This window comes from Spermophilus citellus (genome assembly GCF_964194105.1).
Source record: "Spermophilus citellus genome assembly, chromosome: 13".
Taxonomy (NCBI): Eukaryota; Metazoa; Chordata; class Mammalia; order Rodentia; family Sciuridae; genus Spermophilus; species Spermophilus citellus.
Genome location: NC_138193.1, coordinates 26,292,280 through 26,311,291, shown reverse-complemented (window position 1 = coordinate 26,311,291; position 19,012 = coordinate 26,292,280). Strand labels below are relative to the sequence as shown.

General features: G+C 55.2%; 1 protein-coding gene across 1 annotated transcript; it reads left to right on the top strand.

Moving 5' to 3' along the window:
- Positions 1–2,470: 2,470 nt before the first annotated feature.
- FABP1 (fatty acid binding protein 1) lies at positions 2,471–18,879 on the top strand. Its single transcript, XM_081265217.1, has 4 exons — positions 2,471–9,953; positions 11,463–11,635; positions 12,777–12,869; positions 14,355–18,879. The coding sequence occupies exons 1-4, from the start codon at positions 9,887–9,889 to the stop codon at positions 14,403–14,405; spliced, it is 384 nt and encodes a 127-aa protein (XP_081121343.1). The 5' UTR covers positions 2,471–9,886; the 3' UTR covers positions 14,406–18,879.
- Positions 18,880–19,012: the final 133 nt, after the last annotated feature.

The window sequence follows — 19,012 nt, the reverse complement described above, 5'->3', positions numbered from 1 at the left end:
GGACCGTGGCCACCCCACCACGGTCCTGTCCTGTCCATCCACTCCACCAGAGGAGGGGGTTCCAAAGGCCTGCAGGGAAGGAGAGTGGGCACCTGGGAGATCTCAGGTGCCCAGGGCAGCCCCAGCCCCCAGCCCACCACCTCAGCAGCCTCCCCAGGTGGGGTTCAGCCCGCCTCACTAATGAAGTTCGGATCACATCCTTCCTGGTTTTTATTTTCCGCTGTAAAGCAGGTTCAATCTTCTTCTTCGTATGACTGAGCAACACCCGTCCCATGGCCCTGGTGTGCACTGGTGAGGAGAGGAAGGGGCAGTGTGGGCAGGGCCGTGCCTGCCGCTCGGGTTTGGAGGCAGAAGTCGAGGCCAAAAAGCTCCTGCTGCCTTGGGGACCTGGTGCTGGGGTCCTGGCACTCAGCCCTGCCCCGAAAGAACCAGCCCGTGAGACGCATGGCTGAGAAGTGACCAAGGTGACCCGAGGACCTGGGGCCTGGGTGTGAAGGAGCCTGCCCCTCTCCCAGGCCCCTCCTCTGCTCAGTCTGAGCCAGAGGGGGCTGTGCCCAGGGCTTCTGAGGCTCCTTCCTCCCTTCATCCCTAGGTGGTCATTATGTCAGCCTCAACAGCCACCTTGGAGGGCCCAGGGACTGGGGATACAGCTGCAGAGCATGGAGATGGGGATCTCAATGGGAGCCTATGGATCTGGCCAAAGAGGCTGAGGCAAGGCAGGAGTTCAGCCAAGAAGGGATGACATTATGTAAGCTGGGGGCAGAGGATATGGTCTTGGAGAGCCAGTCAGATTAGTCACATGGAGACCCTGTGGCCAGGCAGGCGCTCTGTCTCACATCTTGTTTGAATTGAGGTCTGGAGGAGTGTTGAAGGCAGACCTCATTTCACAAATCTCTGCAGATGCACCCTGGAAATGTGCAAGCCATTCAATGGATGTAGAACCAGGGGAAAAAAAATCTCTCTGAGTCTTTAAAAAGTCCTTGAGAAAGTCCCATCCTCCCCTTCCTAACTGCCCAGCACCGAGTGGGAAGACTTCACCATGGTGTTATCAGCCTTCACGCTCAGAACCCGCAATATGCCTGGCTCTCTGGTCTAATAGCCAGACTCGCTAGTGATGCACTAAAAGAGGAATTTCCAAATCCTGAATATGTACCTATTACCAAGACACAGCCTCCCTTGCACTTGGAGGAAGATGGGCAAGGACAGCGTCTTTGGAAGTGGAGGCCATCCTGAACTGCTCCCTAAAGACCCACGCTCTCTGCTGCCTCCTAGAGGCGTGGCCTCAGGCAGGACACTTGCCCTCTAGGACCTGAGGAGGCTCCAGTGGTGATGGGGTGGTGAGTGGGAATTGCAGGTGCCCCGCCAAGGAGGCTGAGAGCCCGCCAGTCTCGAGCTACGCAGAAGGAAGCTCATGGCTGTGGTCTGGTCTTCAGAACCTAGAGTCTCATCTGAGACAAGCAGGGTAAAGAGTTTGTCCACTGGGGCCTGTTGGAGAAGAAGGAAGCGAGTTGTTTGAGACTCCTGCTCTTCCTCTGGGCCATGCGCATCTTGGTGACACAGGGTTGAATCCCTCTGGTCTCTGCTGACCCTGGTATTGCTCAAGACGCTGGTGCTTCAGTTTGCTCTGGTTTTGGAAAACAAGCCCCATCAGAGCTCCTGTCAGTAAAGACAAAGAGGGCCGACACCTCCAGCCCCTCAGGAACCAGGAGATAGTTTAGTCAAATAATAGTTAGTTGAAGTTTAACTGAACTGTCAAAGCCTTGGTCACAGGAGGAGTGGGCAGGGCCGTCCATGTTCTCAGCACCCCACATGCACACCTATCAGCCGCTGGGCTGTCCACCTCACCACTGTCACCAGGACTTGCCCTCCCGAAGCTTGTGTGCAGCATGGAACCCGGAGCCTGCAGCTCCTTCCCTGGGGCCACGCCCATCCAACTGTAGGGTCACCATGAAATGCTGTCAGGATGTTGACACCAACTCCAGCCTTCACCCACAGACCTCTGTGCTCTCTCGACTCCGCTCTGGGGGAGGCGTTTTTCCCGTATGCAGTCAAGCTCCTGCCAGGAGGCCCTGCAGGTGAAGCTGGGGGCACTTGTATGAGCACATCCCGAAACTTCCCAGCACCTTCATGCCATCTGCCCTCCCAATGTCACACACAATAAGCAAAAGGAAACAGAAAAAGAAAAGTCATCACAAAACCCTGGTGTCCGATTTTATCACTGGACCCTCAACTTAATGAATATCATCTCCTAAAATTTAAATCTTCCAATCATAATTCAACAAGTGGAAAGCAAGGAATAGAGAGTTTACCTTTCGTGATTTGCAAGAACTTTATTTCTTAACCAAATTGAACCAATATTTAAAAGTTAAACCATTCAGTCGAAATTCAGAAGCCAGGAGTCCCATCAGAGGAGGGCCTGGCACAGGGAGCAGCCATGGGACTGTAAGGAAGCCAGAGACCTGTGACAAAGGGCTTGGGGAGAGGAGGCTCTGCAGGTGGTCACAGGCGTGGCTGTCCCGGAATCATCATTGTCATGGGTTCTGAGCCTGTCTCTACACCAGGAACATGAAAGTTTAGTAAGGACACAAACAAGTCCTTGCACCCTATAATCAAGCACCTTGCCATGGCTGGGGGAAAATGAAAGGAAGATATGAATGGAGGTGAGACTGAAGGAGGTGAAATTAAAGGAGATGAGACTGAAGGAGGTGAGACTGAGAGACTGAAGGAGGCAAGACTGAAGGAGGTGAAACTGAGTGATGAGTGTCAGAACAACAAATCTCCACAGAGGATTCAGAGTGAGGAAAAGACACTCCCACATGGGACAGTAGGCAGAGAAAAGGGCTCAGTGGATGCATGCACCCCTTGGTGACCGGCTGGCCTCCGGCATCTTCAACTCCTCCCATCCCATGCCCACCTACAGCGCTCCCTGGCGCCCCCCTGCCTGCTCCCAAGTTCAGGCTTCCACCTCTTCTGCCAGGACTTCGGCCTCCATGTCCCCCATGTCGTCCCATCCCTCCTGCCCCCTGAGAGCAGTCTTCCAAAGCCACACATCAGATCTCACAACTCTGCCAAGAGCTTGCCCTGACTCACCACCACTCAGAATGGCGAATCCAAAATTTGTCACCGATGCATCAGCTTCACTCCTTTGAGGTCCTTGTGCCAGCTTATTGCCTCTTCTCCCAGCCCCTCACCATCTTGTCCTCTTCAGTGGGTCAAGTTCTGGTCGAGGGGGCATCATTTTATTGGACCCAGAACCAAAGGCACCGGCTGCCTCCTGCCCTGTGGGAGCCGGTGGGGACCCTGGGCTCCACCCAGGCACGAGCACCAGCTTAGAGTCCTCCCTCCTGGTCTCTTCCAGCTCTTCCGACACCTTGGAAATCAGTCCCGAGGATGAATCACTCATTGAAAATGCCTAGGTTATTGCCAGTTTACCACATCAGACTCCAATAATGTCCACAAGATCATAAACTGGTCTATATTTCTCTAGAACATAGTAGACAAAATGCATGATCATCTGTGTTCCCTGTACAGATCACAGCCCTGCTGCATGTCCCACTGTAGGGGATGCGGTCACCCTCCTCCCCGGCCCTATGTGGCTGATTCCCCTGCTCCCAGCCCCAGTGCCCCCCTCCCCACCCTCGCGGTCATCCTGTCCTTCCACCCTGCATCACGGGTCTTTCTGCAGCAACCAGGCTCCATGACTTCTCCTCTCTTCCTGAGAGAATCTTAGCTCCTTAACCAACCAGAAAACGCCTTCTTACCCTCTTATTCATTTATTATTATTTGTTTTTTGCTGGACTGGTTTTCAGACCCAGGTGCTCTCTACGGCTGAGCTCTATCTCCAGCCCTTTGTGTTTTGTATTTTGAGACGGGGTGTAGCTGAGTCACTGAGGCTGACCTTGAACTTGCCATCCTCCAGCTTCAGCCTCTGGGGTGGCTAGAGTTACAGTGTGTGCCACTGTGCCCGGCCTTCTTACTCTTAATCAAACATTCTCTGCATTTCCAAGTCTTCTTCAAACTTTCCCCTATCCAGATGGCAGCTCTAATTCCCTCATGTCCCCTGCTAGGCAGTGAGGTCCTCTGTGAATTTAAAATTGAATCCCAACACAAAATCCACACTGTAGGACATATTGTGTTCATGGAGTAGAAATCAGGTAGCTTAGTTTCCTCATCTGAAAATGGGGACATAATGCGGACCTTTTAAGTTGTTTTGAGAAGTCAATGAGAAAAAGCACTTGGCTCCTGGAGGCCCTAATGTTATCACTGTTGATATAATGGAAATGCTGCGAGGACGTTGGTCCTGGCTGCAGAAAGGGCAGAGGCCTCAGGAGGCTTCCTGGGAGTGGTGTGGCGCTGAGCCTTCCTGGATGCCAGGAGTTGGCTGCTGACCCATGGATCTTGGGCTGCCGGGCAGGGGTGGCGAGTTGGTAGAGGTTTGCTTTCAAGTGTCAGGCTAACTCGGAAGTCAACTAGGCTAGCTTATAACCCCAAGGGGACAAAGGACACAGGAAAAATAAACAGTATCAGCTTTTACAGTCAAAATAGGGGCCTATGTGCTGGCTTCGGATAAGCGTTGAGTTCTTTTTGGACTCCGCCAGCCTGCTTGTCCCCCACCTCCTGCTGTGTCCTCCACAGGCTCTTCCACCTGCCATGTGAAGAGCTCTCTGGGGACCCCAGAGTGAGTCACAGGAAGGATATTCCTAAAATGTCACCATGTCGGGGAAGGGTGTTGGTTGCACGCTCACTCTGGGTGCTCTGCTGCGTGACCCCTTTCACAGTGCAAGCCACCACCTGTGTTTCTCTTGGGCATGTTTTTACCCCTGAGTCCTGGTGGGTTCTTCAAGTGGGTGGGTTTCTAAAACATGCCACAGCTATTGCAGATCCCCTAAGGCAGGTCCCCTCCTAGGTGGGTACAGTTGTGACAGGCGAGTTCTTTAAGGAACTTACCAGGACTGAAGAACAAAACAGGCACACGTGCAATGATGCCTAAAAATGTCTTTAAAACTGTATTTGTTACTGTATGTTCATCCAGGGGTCCTACAGGAAGGTCTTAAAACAGCGTGTACAAGCACAGGTCCTCCCGCAACAACGGAGTGAGCAACTGAGCCAATGAAGCCCCCAGCATGGTTGCCGCTGCGGCTGAAGCGTGGCCTAGAGTGGCCAAAGTCACAGGAGAAAAATAAATAAGTGAGACTCCCAGGTGCCAGGACAGCGGGTAGGAAGGCAGAGCAGGAAGCCCCAGGTGGAGGCTGGGCCCCCGAGTGGTTGGCAGACCTGGAATTAAGCCCAGGTGATCAGGCGCTCGAGTCCACAGCCTGCAGGAGCCAAGCGGAGCCTCAGGCCTGCGACCTGGGTGACCCACCTGAGTGACTGGCCGGGAGATGGGAGGAAGCTTGCCGCCAAGCCAGGGGATTAACTGAAAGATGGGTCCTGGGCCAGGGTGCCCCTAGGACCCTGAGAGACAAATGCGAGGGGCCCTGGTCCCCTGTGGTGTGAGCTCCGTGTTCCTGAGGACTTGGCAGTTTACATGGATCTTTCACAAGAGCAAGAACCCTGTGACCATCTAACAGTCGGGGAGGCGGAGGCAGGAGGTTCCAGAACCACGCGGTGGGTGAAGCAGAGCTGGCCCTGCCCTTCTGCTCTGCAGCCCTGGGCTCCGGGGAAACGGGCAAGCTGGCGCAGCAGGCAGGCACCAGGGTCAGACACACCTGCAGAGGTGCCTGTTCTAAAATGAATGCTGATCACCTCCTGGCCACCACCAAGCGTACACACTCCCATCTGAGTAGGCAGCATGAGGTGGGGGAAGCCTAGCGGACCTGGTGGGGCTGCGCCATCTCTGGGTTGACAGACACAGGGCTGTGCCCAGGGAGTTGGAGCCTTTTTTCTCTGAAAGCCACTTGAACTTTGTCATTGTAATTCAGCTTATCTCCTATGTTTGCTCAGCCAGTGGGTGGAAGATGTCATTACCCTCTCCTAATTTTATGGAAAACTACTCATGAGTGTTAGGTTTTGAAATGGCTACAATGCTCCAGACCCGGGGGCGGGGGGCCCTGGTTGACTGTTAATGGCCCCGTCTAGAGCTGGGGAGGGGCTTTTTGGCCTCCCACCCATCATCCTGGTTCCCCTGTTCTCTGCCTGTTGGGCGTTGACCCTTCTGGGGAGCGGTCACTTCCTCACCAGCTGTGCCAACTTTTGACCAGCATGGGTCACATCCCCAGTGCTGTTCCTCGTCTGCAGGAGTTGCCTGTTCAGAGTAGGAAGTGCGGGGCCAGGCAGGGCGTCCACGGGGAGATGGCCATGGGTCCTGCTCTTAGAAAGTCACATGGACTGGGCCTTCCCCAGAGGTCCTGGGATGGAGGCTGACTTTCCCTGTGGGGAACCTGCCCCTCCCTCACTCCCCACCCTAGACTCAGGGCTGCACTGGCCCAGCCCTCTGAAGCCTGTGGTCAAGGGAAGGGGCTCTGTGTGGAGATTACAGGGTGCAAGAGAGTGCCTAGGGTGAGGGCTGCCTGGATCCAGCCCCTGCGCACTCGGTGGGTGGGGCGGCGATGACCATTGCTCTTGTTCACAGGGTTTTTTTTGTTTCATTGGCTTTAAACTCTCTAAACTCTCTCTCTCTCTCTCCCTCTCTCCCCACCCTCTCTCTCTCTCTCTCTCTCTCTCTCTCTCTCTCTCTCTCTGCCATGCTGGGACTCAAACTCAGGGCCTCATGCCTGCTGGGCGTGCTCTTTACTTCTGGTTACTCCGCCACCCCAAGCCCTTTCCCATCCACTCCTCCACAGTTGTTGGCAACGGTCCTTGGGTGGTAAGGGAGGCGGGTGGAGGAGGTCTCGGGACATCTTGGATTTAGCCTTGGGCTCGACCAGTGCTCATCAGACAGACACAGGGCGGCTGTCACCCCAGGTTTAGGCAACGTACATGACCCAGATGCCACCTGGGGCACACAGGACTCCAGAGTCTATATGAAGTAAGCTTGAGTTCCTTGGATTTCTGGAGCATCCCTGTGGACCCTCAGCTTCCTGCCATACTGCTTTCCAGGTTAGCTGCCTGAGCTGTCACAGGCCCGCTGAGGTCACGCTCTCGCTCCTAACAATGACTTGTGATTCACTTAGTGCGTCTCACCACAGCCTTCGCAGTCACACCAGAGGGACTTAGAGACAGACAGACAGGCACTCACTCTGCCGCAGACAGGCAGCATCCTAGGACCTTGGCCTGTGGCCACTGGGAACTGCAAGTGACCCCACCCCAAGCCCTCCCGTGGGCCCCTCTCCTCTCCCCTCTCCCTGGGTCCTCAGTGGTCCCCTGCACATCGGGACAGCCTGTGTCTTCTCCCACCCACCTCTTAAGGACACATAGGTCTGGGGGCTCCCCACCCTCTCTCCCGAGCAGCTTATCCTGCACATGCACACGCGTGTGCGCGCACACACACACACACACACACACATACACACACCCTCTCCAAGAGGAATTTTCAGGCCACTTCCTGAGATAATGGCTTTTTTACTTTTTCACTTAGAGAAAAATGGAAGAGCAGGGTCCCACTTGGAGACTGGAGTCCAAATGAGCCCTCAGGACAACGAGTCACATCAAAAGACACGAAGTCAAGGTAGAGCAAGATGACAGGGCCATGCCTGTGCCCATCATGCCCCTGCCCATCCCCATCCCTGTGCCCAGGTGACTGTGGTGCCTAGGAACGGCCAGAGTTCTCAGGGGGCTGCGTGCTCCAGTGTGCCCAACACTGTCGGCAGATGGCAGGGTACATGTTGGCCCCACCCAGCAGGGATGCGGGTGCAGAGAGCATTTTCAGAACAGCAGATGTAAACCCTGGAGGCACAGAGGTTGGGGTGGGGGACGCAGGAGACAGAGCCACAGCTGTGCCTGGTGCGGCTGCATCGGCCTGAGCTCCCTGGGTGCCTCCTAGGGCACCGATGCCCCTGTGTGAGCTCTTATCCACCCACATTTCCCATCTCCTGCCTGACCAGAGACTGGGGCTGCCTGGCTACCAGAGCAGACAGCCCACCACCCAGCCAGCTACTGGGGGCAGAGCAGGGGACAGCAGCTGGGCAGTGAGCGTTTAGACCTCAGGGGTTATTGTGCTGCAAGTAGGGACAGGTGGGGTCCCTGGGGAGGGGACAGAGCCGTCCAAGAGCTCAGAGTCTGGGCTCTGAAGCCACCTGCTCAGCACAGGCCAGAGTGGCAGAGCCGGGTGGCAGGGGAGGAGAAAGGCCACGCGGGACTGGGAGGTTCAGGCTGGAGGTACACCTTGGCAGCCCTGCCCACACCCATCCCACTGGACTCTCCACCAAGCTGCAGCCCATTCAGACTAATCATGATAAACCACCCCCCACCCCCTGTCTCCTGGCTGGCAGGACGGAGGATTGCTGACCATCTCTCTTTCCCTCAACCAGGAGAGCGTGGCTTCGGGAGCTTCGATGGTTCTTATTTGCTGATCTGTCTCTGATGCGGTCCTAATTTGTGCAGAGTATTAGGGAAAACAAGGAAAACCCTCAGGAAAGAAGGCACAGGAAGGTGTCCTGCAGGCCTCAGGACACAGAGGTTGGCAGATCTGCAGTCCTGGGGGCTCACAGAGGAGCCATGCGGTTGACAGGCGGAGGAGGGCAGAGGAGCCCCGTGAGTGCAGACGGAGGCACAGTCGCCCCATGTGAGCGCCTGCCTGTGACTGTGGCCCACAGAGAAAGAGGGGAAAGGGCAGAAAGGTGACTCGGGGCTGGGAACCCTGCTAGAAGTGGAGCAGGGCAATCACTTCCCAAGTAGAAACCAGAGCTCATGCTGGCAAAGGACAGTGCTGCTGGAGGGTCGTCTGGCTGGGACACGGGACACCAGCACCCTCCAGATGCCCAGAGCCTGTGGCCTCTGAGTGACACGCAGCCCTGAAGGCTGAAACAGGAGTACGTGGTCAGGCTGCATGTCAGGATGACTTGTGCAGCCGAGAGTGGACAGGCCTGGTGGACAGGGACAGGCTGCTGCTGATACAGAGGCTGGCACCTGATCCAGACGGGGGAGCGAGAGAAGTGGGCAGTGCTCATCTAGAGCCCCTCAGGTGTGGAAGTGGGGGATACAGATCCACTGCATCTCGAGATAGGCTAGAGCAGCCTCAGGTCTCTGCAAGTGCAGGGTCAAGTTCGCACATGTCACCGTTCCTTGTCCCTTGTTGGGGTGAGTCAGCAGAGCCCTCCTTCTTCCTTTCCCTGACCATGTCCTGCCAAAGAAATGCTTCCCCATTTGCACACACTGGGTGTGAGTGGCTTGCCCCACATGCAGCCAGGGCCACTTCAGCACTTCACTTAGGAGAGCTTTGGACTGTGGAGATGTGACAGGTGATGACAGTTTTGTGAACATCAAGTCTGTGACAATGACAGCAGTGGGGACCAACCCTAAGGCCGTGTAAGTAAGGAAGGTTCTGAGCCCAAACTGGGTGTGTTGTGTACATGTGCAGTACACATATGAACATGCACATGTACCGATGCTCACTCACCCACGTGTGTACAGTACACATACAAACGTGCACACGTACAGATGCGCACTCACCCCATGTGTGTATACACGTGCACACACGCCTGTACACAGTGTGCATGCATGCACATTCCATGAGGGGTGGGCACTCAACTGAGAGGCTGCAGGGCCCTCGGGCTTGCCCCGATTGGCATCATCGCTGTTTGCTGAGTAGGGAAAACCTCTGATGTGCCCATCCTGGATTTTATCGTTGACCATTGCTCTCGGAAGTTAATGTTTGAACCTGGCCATAAAGAAATCGACAGCTACTGACCTATGGCCGATATTTGAAAGGGAAGAAGCCCCTATAAAGCTGCAGCAGTGAGCAGCCCAGCCAGCAGTGTCAGTGGGCACAGGGAGCTTCGCCGCCACCATGAACTTCTCTGGCAAGTACCAGCTGCAGAGCCAGGAGAACTTCGAGCCCTTCATGAAGGCAATTGGTGAGTGCTGGACGGGTGGTGAGTCTGGCCCTGCTGGGGTGGCTCCAGGGCCTGAGGCTGAGACGGAGGAGAGGCTGAGGCACACTGGACTAGGGTCAGTCAGTGGGCTTTTGCGATCTTTTGCCACTTGCACTGTGACTCCCTGGACAAGGCCACCCACGGCCAGTGAAAAGAGAGCTGACTGGACTGAAGCTCATGTTCTCTGGAACTTCACTGTGTGAGCCTGTCCATCCATCCATCTATCCACCCATCCATCTACCCATCCACCCATCCACCTACTCATCCACCCATCTACCCACCCACCCACCCAACCACCCATCCATCCATCCACCTACTCATCCACCCACCCACCCATCTACCCACTCATCCATCCATCTACTCATTCACCCATCCACCTACTCATCCACCCATCTACCTACCCACCCACCTACCCACGCACCCATCCATCCACCTATCCATGCATCTACCCACCCACCCACCCAGCCACCCAGCCATCCCTTCATCCCTTCATGACAGCCTTGGTTCCAGGCCAGCCACATATCAAGCTCTGTGCTGGACAGATAATCAAGGAGACAGATGACAATGAGCCACATTTCCAGGGTGCAGTTTAGAGAGCAGAGATGAATGTGAGCAGGTGCCCCTTGCTGTGTAGGGTACCGTGCCTAGCCAGGATCCTCAATGCCCCACCAATCTCACAAACTGCTGAGATGGGCACAGTGAGTTTCCCATTTCACAGTGGAGGCAACTGAGGCTGAGAAAGGCTGGGTAGTTGTGGCCAGGGTCACATGGTGGGAAGGGTTTGGGTGGGACTGGAAGTAGGTTCTGGACCCAGAGGCCTGCATTAACTCCTTGGCCTCCCCAGGTCCAGGAGGGTGTGGAGGGAGGCTGAGCCTTGGAAGATGAGCAGGTGCCACCAGGGACTGGGGAGGACGCCTGCTTGGCGGGGGTAGCCTGGAGAGGAGGGTGCAGGAGGAAGGGGGAGGGTGCTGGGGGAGGGACAGGAAAGGAGGCCTCCAGGAACCCCCAGAACCCCCATCTGCAGCAGGTCCCACACCTGTGTGTCCAAATGCCCACCCATACCAGGAGTGCCACCCTGCTGCAGGAGGTGCCCCACACCCAACAGCTTTGCCCACACTGCCCAACTGTGCCTGGTCTGGCCTGGGTGTCCATAGCCCCCGCCACCTCAGGAGCGACTTGGTCTGGAGAACAGAGGCTCTGGTGCCTCGGGGTGTGGAGGGTGGGCTGCGTACACTCCAAGAGCCGAGTGAAGGGGGAGTGGCCGTGAGTGGGAGGCAGGGAGCCGCAGAGGGAAGGTTCCAGGCACAGGAGCATCCTCTATGAATGAACTGGCAAGATGGCGGCAGGCCTGGCACCACCCACCTTCCCTTTGGAGGCCAAAGCGCCATGCTCTCAGGCCTCGGGGGTCAGCACTGTCCTGCCCCCATGTTAGTCTCTCTCTACCCAGCTTTGCACTCCACCCTGCTGTTTCTAAGCCTCCTGGTTCCCCAGGTCTGCCCGATGACCTCATCCAGAAGGGGAAGGACCTCAAGGGGGTGTCGGAGGTGGTGCAGAACGGGAAGCACTTCAAGCTCACCATCACCACCGGCTCCAAGGTGATCCAGAATGAGTTCACCCTGGGGGAGGAGTGCGAGCTGGAGACCATGACCGGGGAGAAGATCAAGGTAAGAGGCACCCCTGCAGCCACCTCTGTCTCCGAGGCTTCCTGCCTGAGCCTCCCGGTTCCCACTGCGGGCACCCCATGAGGGGAGGGCAGCAGATGGCCCTGGGGAAGCCCATTTCATATTCCCTGGCCCATCCCGGTGCTCGGCCACATGGGAAGCCCGCTCAGAGCATGACTCTGAGGCTCTCGTTCTCCGGGCCCAACACCCCTGGCTCTCGAGAGCCTCGGAGGTGCCCAGCAGGTGTCAGTGAGGCCCTTGATGAGCCCAGAGCAGAGGGTGTGGGGAAGGTCTCCAGAGGTGCCGGCAGCACAGGACCACAAGCCTCGGCAGGAGCGCAGGCCTGGCTTTGCCCGACCTTGGCTCCCACATGACACAGGCTGCCAACCTGGGGTGCGACGGGAGCTGGGCAGGGCCGTGTGCATGCCGTGGTGCCTGTCCTATGGCGCCATCTCCATGGGCCTCTGAGGTGCCCCACAGGACCACGTGCACCCGGTGGACCCAGAGCCACCGAGCCTGTCTCCTCTGCTCCCAGGTGTCCCTGTGCCTCTCCCGGCTGCCTCCACCTCTGCCCTGCAGACGTGATGTGTGAGCCAGGAGGGGACTCCGGAGCTGCAGGCCCACAGGGTCCCCACAGGCCTTTCCATTGGAACGCTTTGAGGCCAGAGCTTCACCTTGGCCAGCATCTTCTGCTCCTGGCTGGGTTTCTGAGTTACCTCTTCCAGCATGCCTAAGGCTCGGAAGGAGGGCTGCAGGAGAAAAGAGGAATGTTCTGGAAGGATGGGTACATGCCAAAGCAAGCCACGTGTTCTCTCAGCTGGCCAGCACTATGAATTTGGCCTCCCTCCACCAGCTTGGAGAATTGGGACCTTAGTTGATTCTATCCTAGCATTTGTGTTTGGGAACACTTAGGTCCTGGGGTCTTTCTGGGTCAATGCCACAGAATGCACTTCCAGCCGCACGGTGCTGGCTCCTCTCTCCTTCTGAAGTGCACCTTGCTCCTTGGAGCCCGAGAGGCCGCTGGGAGCACAGGGCCGGGAGTTTGGGTGTTTGGAAGCTGACCCTGTGCAGGGGAGCCAGGCTCATGGCAAGGGTCTTGCCCACTCCCAGACCCCTCCTCACAGGCCCTCTCCATCTCCTGCAGACAGTGGTCAACATGGAAGGTGACAACAAACTGGTGACAACTATCAAAAACATCAAGTCTGTGACTGAACTCAACGGTGACATCATCACCAGTGTGAGTTGGTGCTCGGGGCTTCGGGTCCCAGTGCTGGGAGAGGAGAGGTGGGGGTGAGGATCTGCTCAGGGTCCCCCACCCTGCCGGCCCAGCCCCAAGTCTCCAAGTGTGCTGCTGCTGTCAGTGTCACCTTCCACTCCTGGAGGAGCCCTTACGCACGGGTGGTTCACGCACAGGCTCAACAGCAGCGTTTCTAGATGGGGAGCCGCAGCAGCATGGAGCTAGGGGCAGTGGTCGCTGAACTGGTGCCTGAACACCCAAACCTTTGGCGTGAGGGAGGAGCTGGGGACAGAGGCACTGGGATGAGCAGCCACCGGCACAGCTCACCTCCTCCTGTCCCCGCTGGGAGGAAATGCAGCCAGTCTGCGGGTGTCCCTCTGCTGGCCTCTGGGCTCCTGGAGTCACCCTTCCCAAGGAAACAGCAGCCACACACCACGAGGCTGTGGCCAAGTTAGGCTTCTTCATTGCCTTTCCTGTTTTATGGCCTCTCAGAGGTTCAGAGCAGCAGCCCTGCCTCCTGCCAGCACTAACCCACAAGCCCTGGGGGCGAGTTGATGCAGCTGATGGGCAGTGCCCTCAGGGGTGAGACACCCCAGTACCTGGCGTTGGCCAGCCTCCCCAGCACAGGCTGCATCTGCCTGTCGCTCTGCAGTGTTGCCCCCAGCACGAGGCTCAAGGAGCTGCAGAAGGAGGCTGCCCAGGAGGCTGTCCCCACCCAAGAGCCACAGCCCTCAAGCAGGACTTGCAGGGCAGAGCAGGGCAGTGGAGCTGAGCCGCCAGGACTGAGCCCCGGCCAGCAGCCTTACATAACCTCTGTCTGGCCTCATCCTCGGGTCTCCTGAGGGGAGGCAGGACAAGGGACTCACTAGTCAGGCTAACCTGTCCAGGGCCATCCTTCCAGGGCTCCCATTCATTCAGCAGCAGCCCCTCCCTGCTGCCCAAGTTCAGGAGCTCCTTTCATCACCTGCTAGGTCACCACCGCTGTCACGTTCCAGAGTGCCCACAGGGCGGAGGGCATGTCCTTTCATAACACAGACCTCACTGTCACTGCCCCACTCAGCCCTGGGCAGAAAGTGGTGAGGGCCACCGTGCTCCTGGCCAGTTGCTCCATGTGTCTGTGTACATGTGTCCTTGACACTCAGAGCATGTGTTTGGTGCATAATAGGTGCTCAATGAAACCTTGGGAAATTGGATTGGATTAGGCTGGTTTGGGTGATCTTGCTATAACAGCCATCGATGTACAAGATAATTCAGTAAATGGCAGGACAGATCTCCACACCAAAAGGGAAGTGATGAAGGCTGGCACAGGGTTTTAGGACAAACTGCCAGTGCTTCCTCCGGTCCCACAGAAAACAGCGGGATCTTTGAGTTGTTTGTTTCACATATGGGCATATCCTAGGCTATTTTGGGAACTTGGTTTTTGTTTTGTTTTGTTACAATTTAACATCAGGTGAACAATTCATGTTTTCTTTTTCTGGCTTTCAGACCATGACTGTGGGTGACATTGTCTTCAAGAGAATCAGCAAGAGAATCTAGACAAGTCTGCATTTTATATTCTTTTACTGTGTAAAATTAATGTAATAAAGTGAAGTTTGTTTTAAAAATGATTTTTCTTCTTGATGGTCTGGATAACTCCTGGTCACCCATGAGCCACCTATGAGCCACCTCCAATCATGATCCCCAGGTTCCACCCCACCAGCTCAGGACCGGAGGGCAGGTCTCACCCTGCACTGTAGACCTCAGCCGGCCCTCTCTGGTGTCCCTGACAGGAACTCCAGGTGTGCCGCATCTGTAGGGTGGCCCTGGCACAGCCCTCCCCAGCCAGCCCCATGGGCAAGGAGCTGGATAAAGAGGGTGTGCAGTGGGCTTGTCCTGAGGGTGGCTCCCTGAAGGGATAGGGGAAGGAGCACTGGGCAGACACAGGACAGCTCTACTCGTGAGATCAACCAGACCTGCAAGTCAATGGGGAGGTGGGTCGAGGACTTGAATAGGCTGCTCACACATGAAATACATCTGTTTCCATAGTAACTATGGAGGCGGTACCCAAATAAAAGTCAATAGTAAAAAGAAACACCCAAGCTATGTAAGCACTTGGGCACAGGCCCTGCCTTCCATGGCAGGTGAACACTGTGAGGCCCATACAGAGCCACTTGACAGTATCCCTGATCACATTGGAAACAATGTGATCCCTAAAACCTAGCAAGGCCACTGTCCTAGGGCTTCCTACACACGTGCTATACACAGGCATGAAGAGACACACAGATGCAGAAACCTAAAGTTGTAAATAAATGCTCACTGCTAAATAAGAACAGAACTGTGGTCCAGGCATGCCCTGAAATAACCCATAATACATTAAATGCACAAGGTAGGTCTACATGTACAGCATAGAAATGTCCCTTAAGATAAAGCACATTGTTTAAAAAGCTAGTTTTGTAACAATGTTGACAATATCATTTCTGTAAATTTTGCTAAAACATGAAACAAAGCTATAGGTGAACACGGGAAACCTCTAGTTGGTTGCAACACTAGATAAAAGCCATGACCTCTAGGGTGGAACAAATTTGAAAGTCTAAAGCTTTTTGCCTGATTTACATTGTATGAATCTTTTGCAAGTAAATGATTTTTTGGAACCATTTTTTAGAGGGCAATGAACTTAACAAGCATATGCCTTAAGAAAAAATTCTGGGCTTGAAGATGTAACTGTAGCTAATTGCTCCATGACTTTGGACCTCGGTATTCTCACTGTGAAATGGGCAGCAGGAGACCTTCTCTAGAGCTTTTTCAAGAAGCCCATGAATTGGTGCACACCAAAGGCTATCAGAGTAAAGCACGACACTGTTGCCATTGGATTCCTCGGGGAATGTCGCTGGGTTTGGTAAGAGCATTAGCAGCAACTGTGCAGCCACAGGAATTAACCTCCGAGAGCAGATGCAGAGGCTGAGAGAAGAGGTTCATCCACAGCCACAAGGGGCGGTGGCACTGAGGTTCTGGATCTCCAGCCGCAGGAAGAGAGAGAGTAGCCAAGTACTCTGAGCAAACCTCCAGGACTACACAAAATTCCCCGGCTCCTAGCGAGGCTCCTCCCTGGGAACTCATTTGGGGGAAGATTGCTATTATGACTTGGACTGAAAAGGAGATTTAATTTTAGAAGCGAATTTTGGTTTTTACAGATGCCCAGAAGACCCTGGGCTGGAAATCTGCTTTACACAAATTGGCTCAACAGCTGTGGGTAAGGTGGGTTGTTTTTGCCTCGACCTCTCGGGCCCCTTGCCTGCTCTGCGGTCCTCCCGCCCACAGGGGGCGCTTGCCGCAGGTGCCGTGCCAGGTGTCTGCAGGTGCGATGCGGTCTACACCTGCAGCAGTCTACATCCACCCAGAAGAGTGCTTCCCCTTTTCAAAACACGGATTGGGTTAGAGGAAATGATTCATGGGGTGGGGAGGAGAAGGAAGTCTGGCTTTAAAAACTACTCTGAGCCAGGAGTGGTGGCCCACCCTTGTAATTCCATGGCTTGGGAGCTGAGACAGGAGGATCAAAAGTTCGAGGCCAGCCTCAGTAGTTTAGCAAGGCCCTAAGCAACTTAGTGAAACCCTGTCTCAAGATAAAATTTTTAAAAAAGGGTTGGTGATGTGGCTCAGTGGTAAAGCACCCCTGGGTTAAATCCTTAGTACTGAGAGCAGGGGGTGGGGGAAACCTATCCTTAATTACTCCCCTAAAATTGCACAATCTAGCACAGCAGCCACTGATTGCTTTGACTATTCAAACATAAACGGAAATTAAATAAAATAAAAGATTCCGTCTGAGTCAGACTCAAGTGCTCAGCAGTCAGGAGTCGCTAGTGATGACTGTTTGGGGCGGCAAAAATTATCCATCATCACTGCTCCAAGGTCCTTAGAAGCCACACCTGTTTGCTTGGAAACATAAAGGGCTTAAAGGGCTTTGTTGATTGCTGTGACACAAAAACTCAAAGTGCACACTGCTCAGTAATTAGCAAATTCATCCATCCATCATACATATTTCCCAGGCACCTGTCCTGCTCCAGGACCTGGGCCAGGTTCTGGGGCAAGAACAGCCCCACCCTCCAGGAGTTCACAATCAGAAGGGAGGCAATGCCCCGGGGTGATGTTCTGGGGGGGGGGGGCAGTGGAGCTGGAGCTCAAGGTCAGGGAACAGAGCATCATCCTCCAGGCAGCCCTTCAGCAGAGGACCTACTGGAGCACAGGCAGGGAGTGTGTGTGGAGAGAAGAGGGTGGATAGAGGGATGAACCACCTCCTGTGATGCCACACGTGGGGGCAGGTGGAGAAACAACGTCAGAGGCTCCTCCCAAGGAACAGTCATGTCAGTCACGGTCAGGGAGTGGAGTGGGTAGAGAGAAGTCCACTCATCCGAGGCCCCAACAGCAAACGCTAGAGTGGACGAGAGCCATTTCAGTAGAGGGTCAGGGGCAGTGAAGGGGCAGGGGCAGTGGAGGGGCAGGGGCAGTGGAGGGCAGGGTGGGGCCAGGCTGCAGTGGGCTCCACAGAAATGCAGAGGGAGGAAAAGCAGATAGACTACAACTAAAAGAACCCTCGCCATGGAGACCAAGGGTCTTGGAGGTCCAAGAGTCCTGATCTGAAGATGGGCAGTGGTGAGGAGTAGCAGGACCCTGGAGGGAGGGAAACCAGCATGGAGCAGGTCCCAGGGTCACAGGAAGACCAGGGCTCCAGGGCACAGGAGCAGTCTAGCTCTGGAGGAGAGAGAGAGGGAGGATCACAGACACACAGAATTCACCAAGACAACAGCTTCAGGAAGACGGGGAGGAAAAAAATGACCCGGACATGGGAGACAACCAGTGGGTGGGCAGAAAACATGGCCCAGAAAGGAAGAGGGCTGGGGAGGTTTCCATCCAGGACGAAGAGGGGGTCACTCGAATGTGCCAGTGGAGCATGGCCTCCTGGTCTGCGGAATGGGGATTGAAAGAACTGCCAGTCTTCCTATAGAACCTTCCAGAGAAGAGAGTGTCCTTGAAGAAGAGCCAAATGTCAGGGACTAATATTCTGCAAAGAGTGGCCTTTTGCAGAGTTTTCAGCCACTAGATGAGGTTCAGAGGGAGGCAGTGGGTTGTCCTGGGGCTGGAGCAGGGGTGGAGGAAAACCCGGAGCTTGTGGAGCTCACTTGACTCCACGAGGCTGGGTTGAGTTCTGGGGTCAGTGGTAGTAGCCCAAGGTTGCATAGAAGTCTGTGAACATCCCTAAGACCCCGGAGTTTGTTCCGGGGTCTTAGAAAACATTGGTGAGAAATTTGAAGTCTCAGAAGATAATAGGCCATTCTTGGAATAGGACAATTCTCAAGACCTACACTTTTTGATGGAAATAACAAGAGTCTCCCAGGAAATCAGGACACACTGGTCACACCTCTGAAGAGGTGCACAGGTGTTCCTTCTGGTGAGAAGAGCAAGAACCCCAGGGCACAGACAGAAAAAGAAATTCAGCAAGGGAAGTAATTACTCAGCCCTCTGACGGAGCCTCTTGGGACAATGAAGGAGTCTGAGCTGAGAAAGACCACCCAGGCACACAGAGCCAAACCCCCAGGTACACTTCTGCTGGACCCAGGGCCATCGGGTGCGTGTCTCCTCCCTTCTCTCCCAGGTGCACCCTGGGAAGGCTTCTTCAGTCCTACTAGGTCAATGGCGAGAAAAACCTAGATATTGTCCCCGAAGCTCTCACATCACAAGGAGGCACCAGGCTGGGTGCTAAGGTGGGGAGATATTCCCTCTGTGTATCTAGAATTATTTCTAAAATTACACTTGGAACCCAGACCCAGAATTGAGATCCTGAGGTGGCTTGGGCAAGGCCCTGTCTCTTTTTGCATGTGTCCCCTTCTGAATGGGCTTCAGGTCTCTGAGTGGGTCCTAAAGGGCCTAACAGCCATTCCTCATAATCCCACCGGCCTGAGGAAGCCGGACAGCACTCACCCGAGTTGCCAAACGCTGACGATTCCAGCCCCGGGGGAAACCAGCAGCCCCAGAGACACTTGCACAAATAGGTGAGCAGCCAGGAGACTCCAGGTGCCTGCCACCCTCAGCCTGGCACCATGGCCCCATGGCACCCCCCACACACACCGGGTGCACACACACCAGACACATCCCTCCCCTGCACCCCTCTC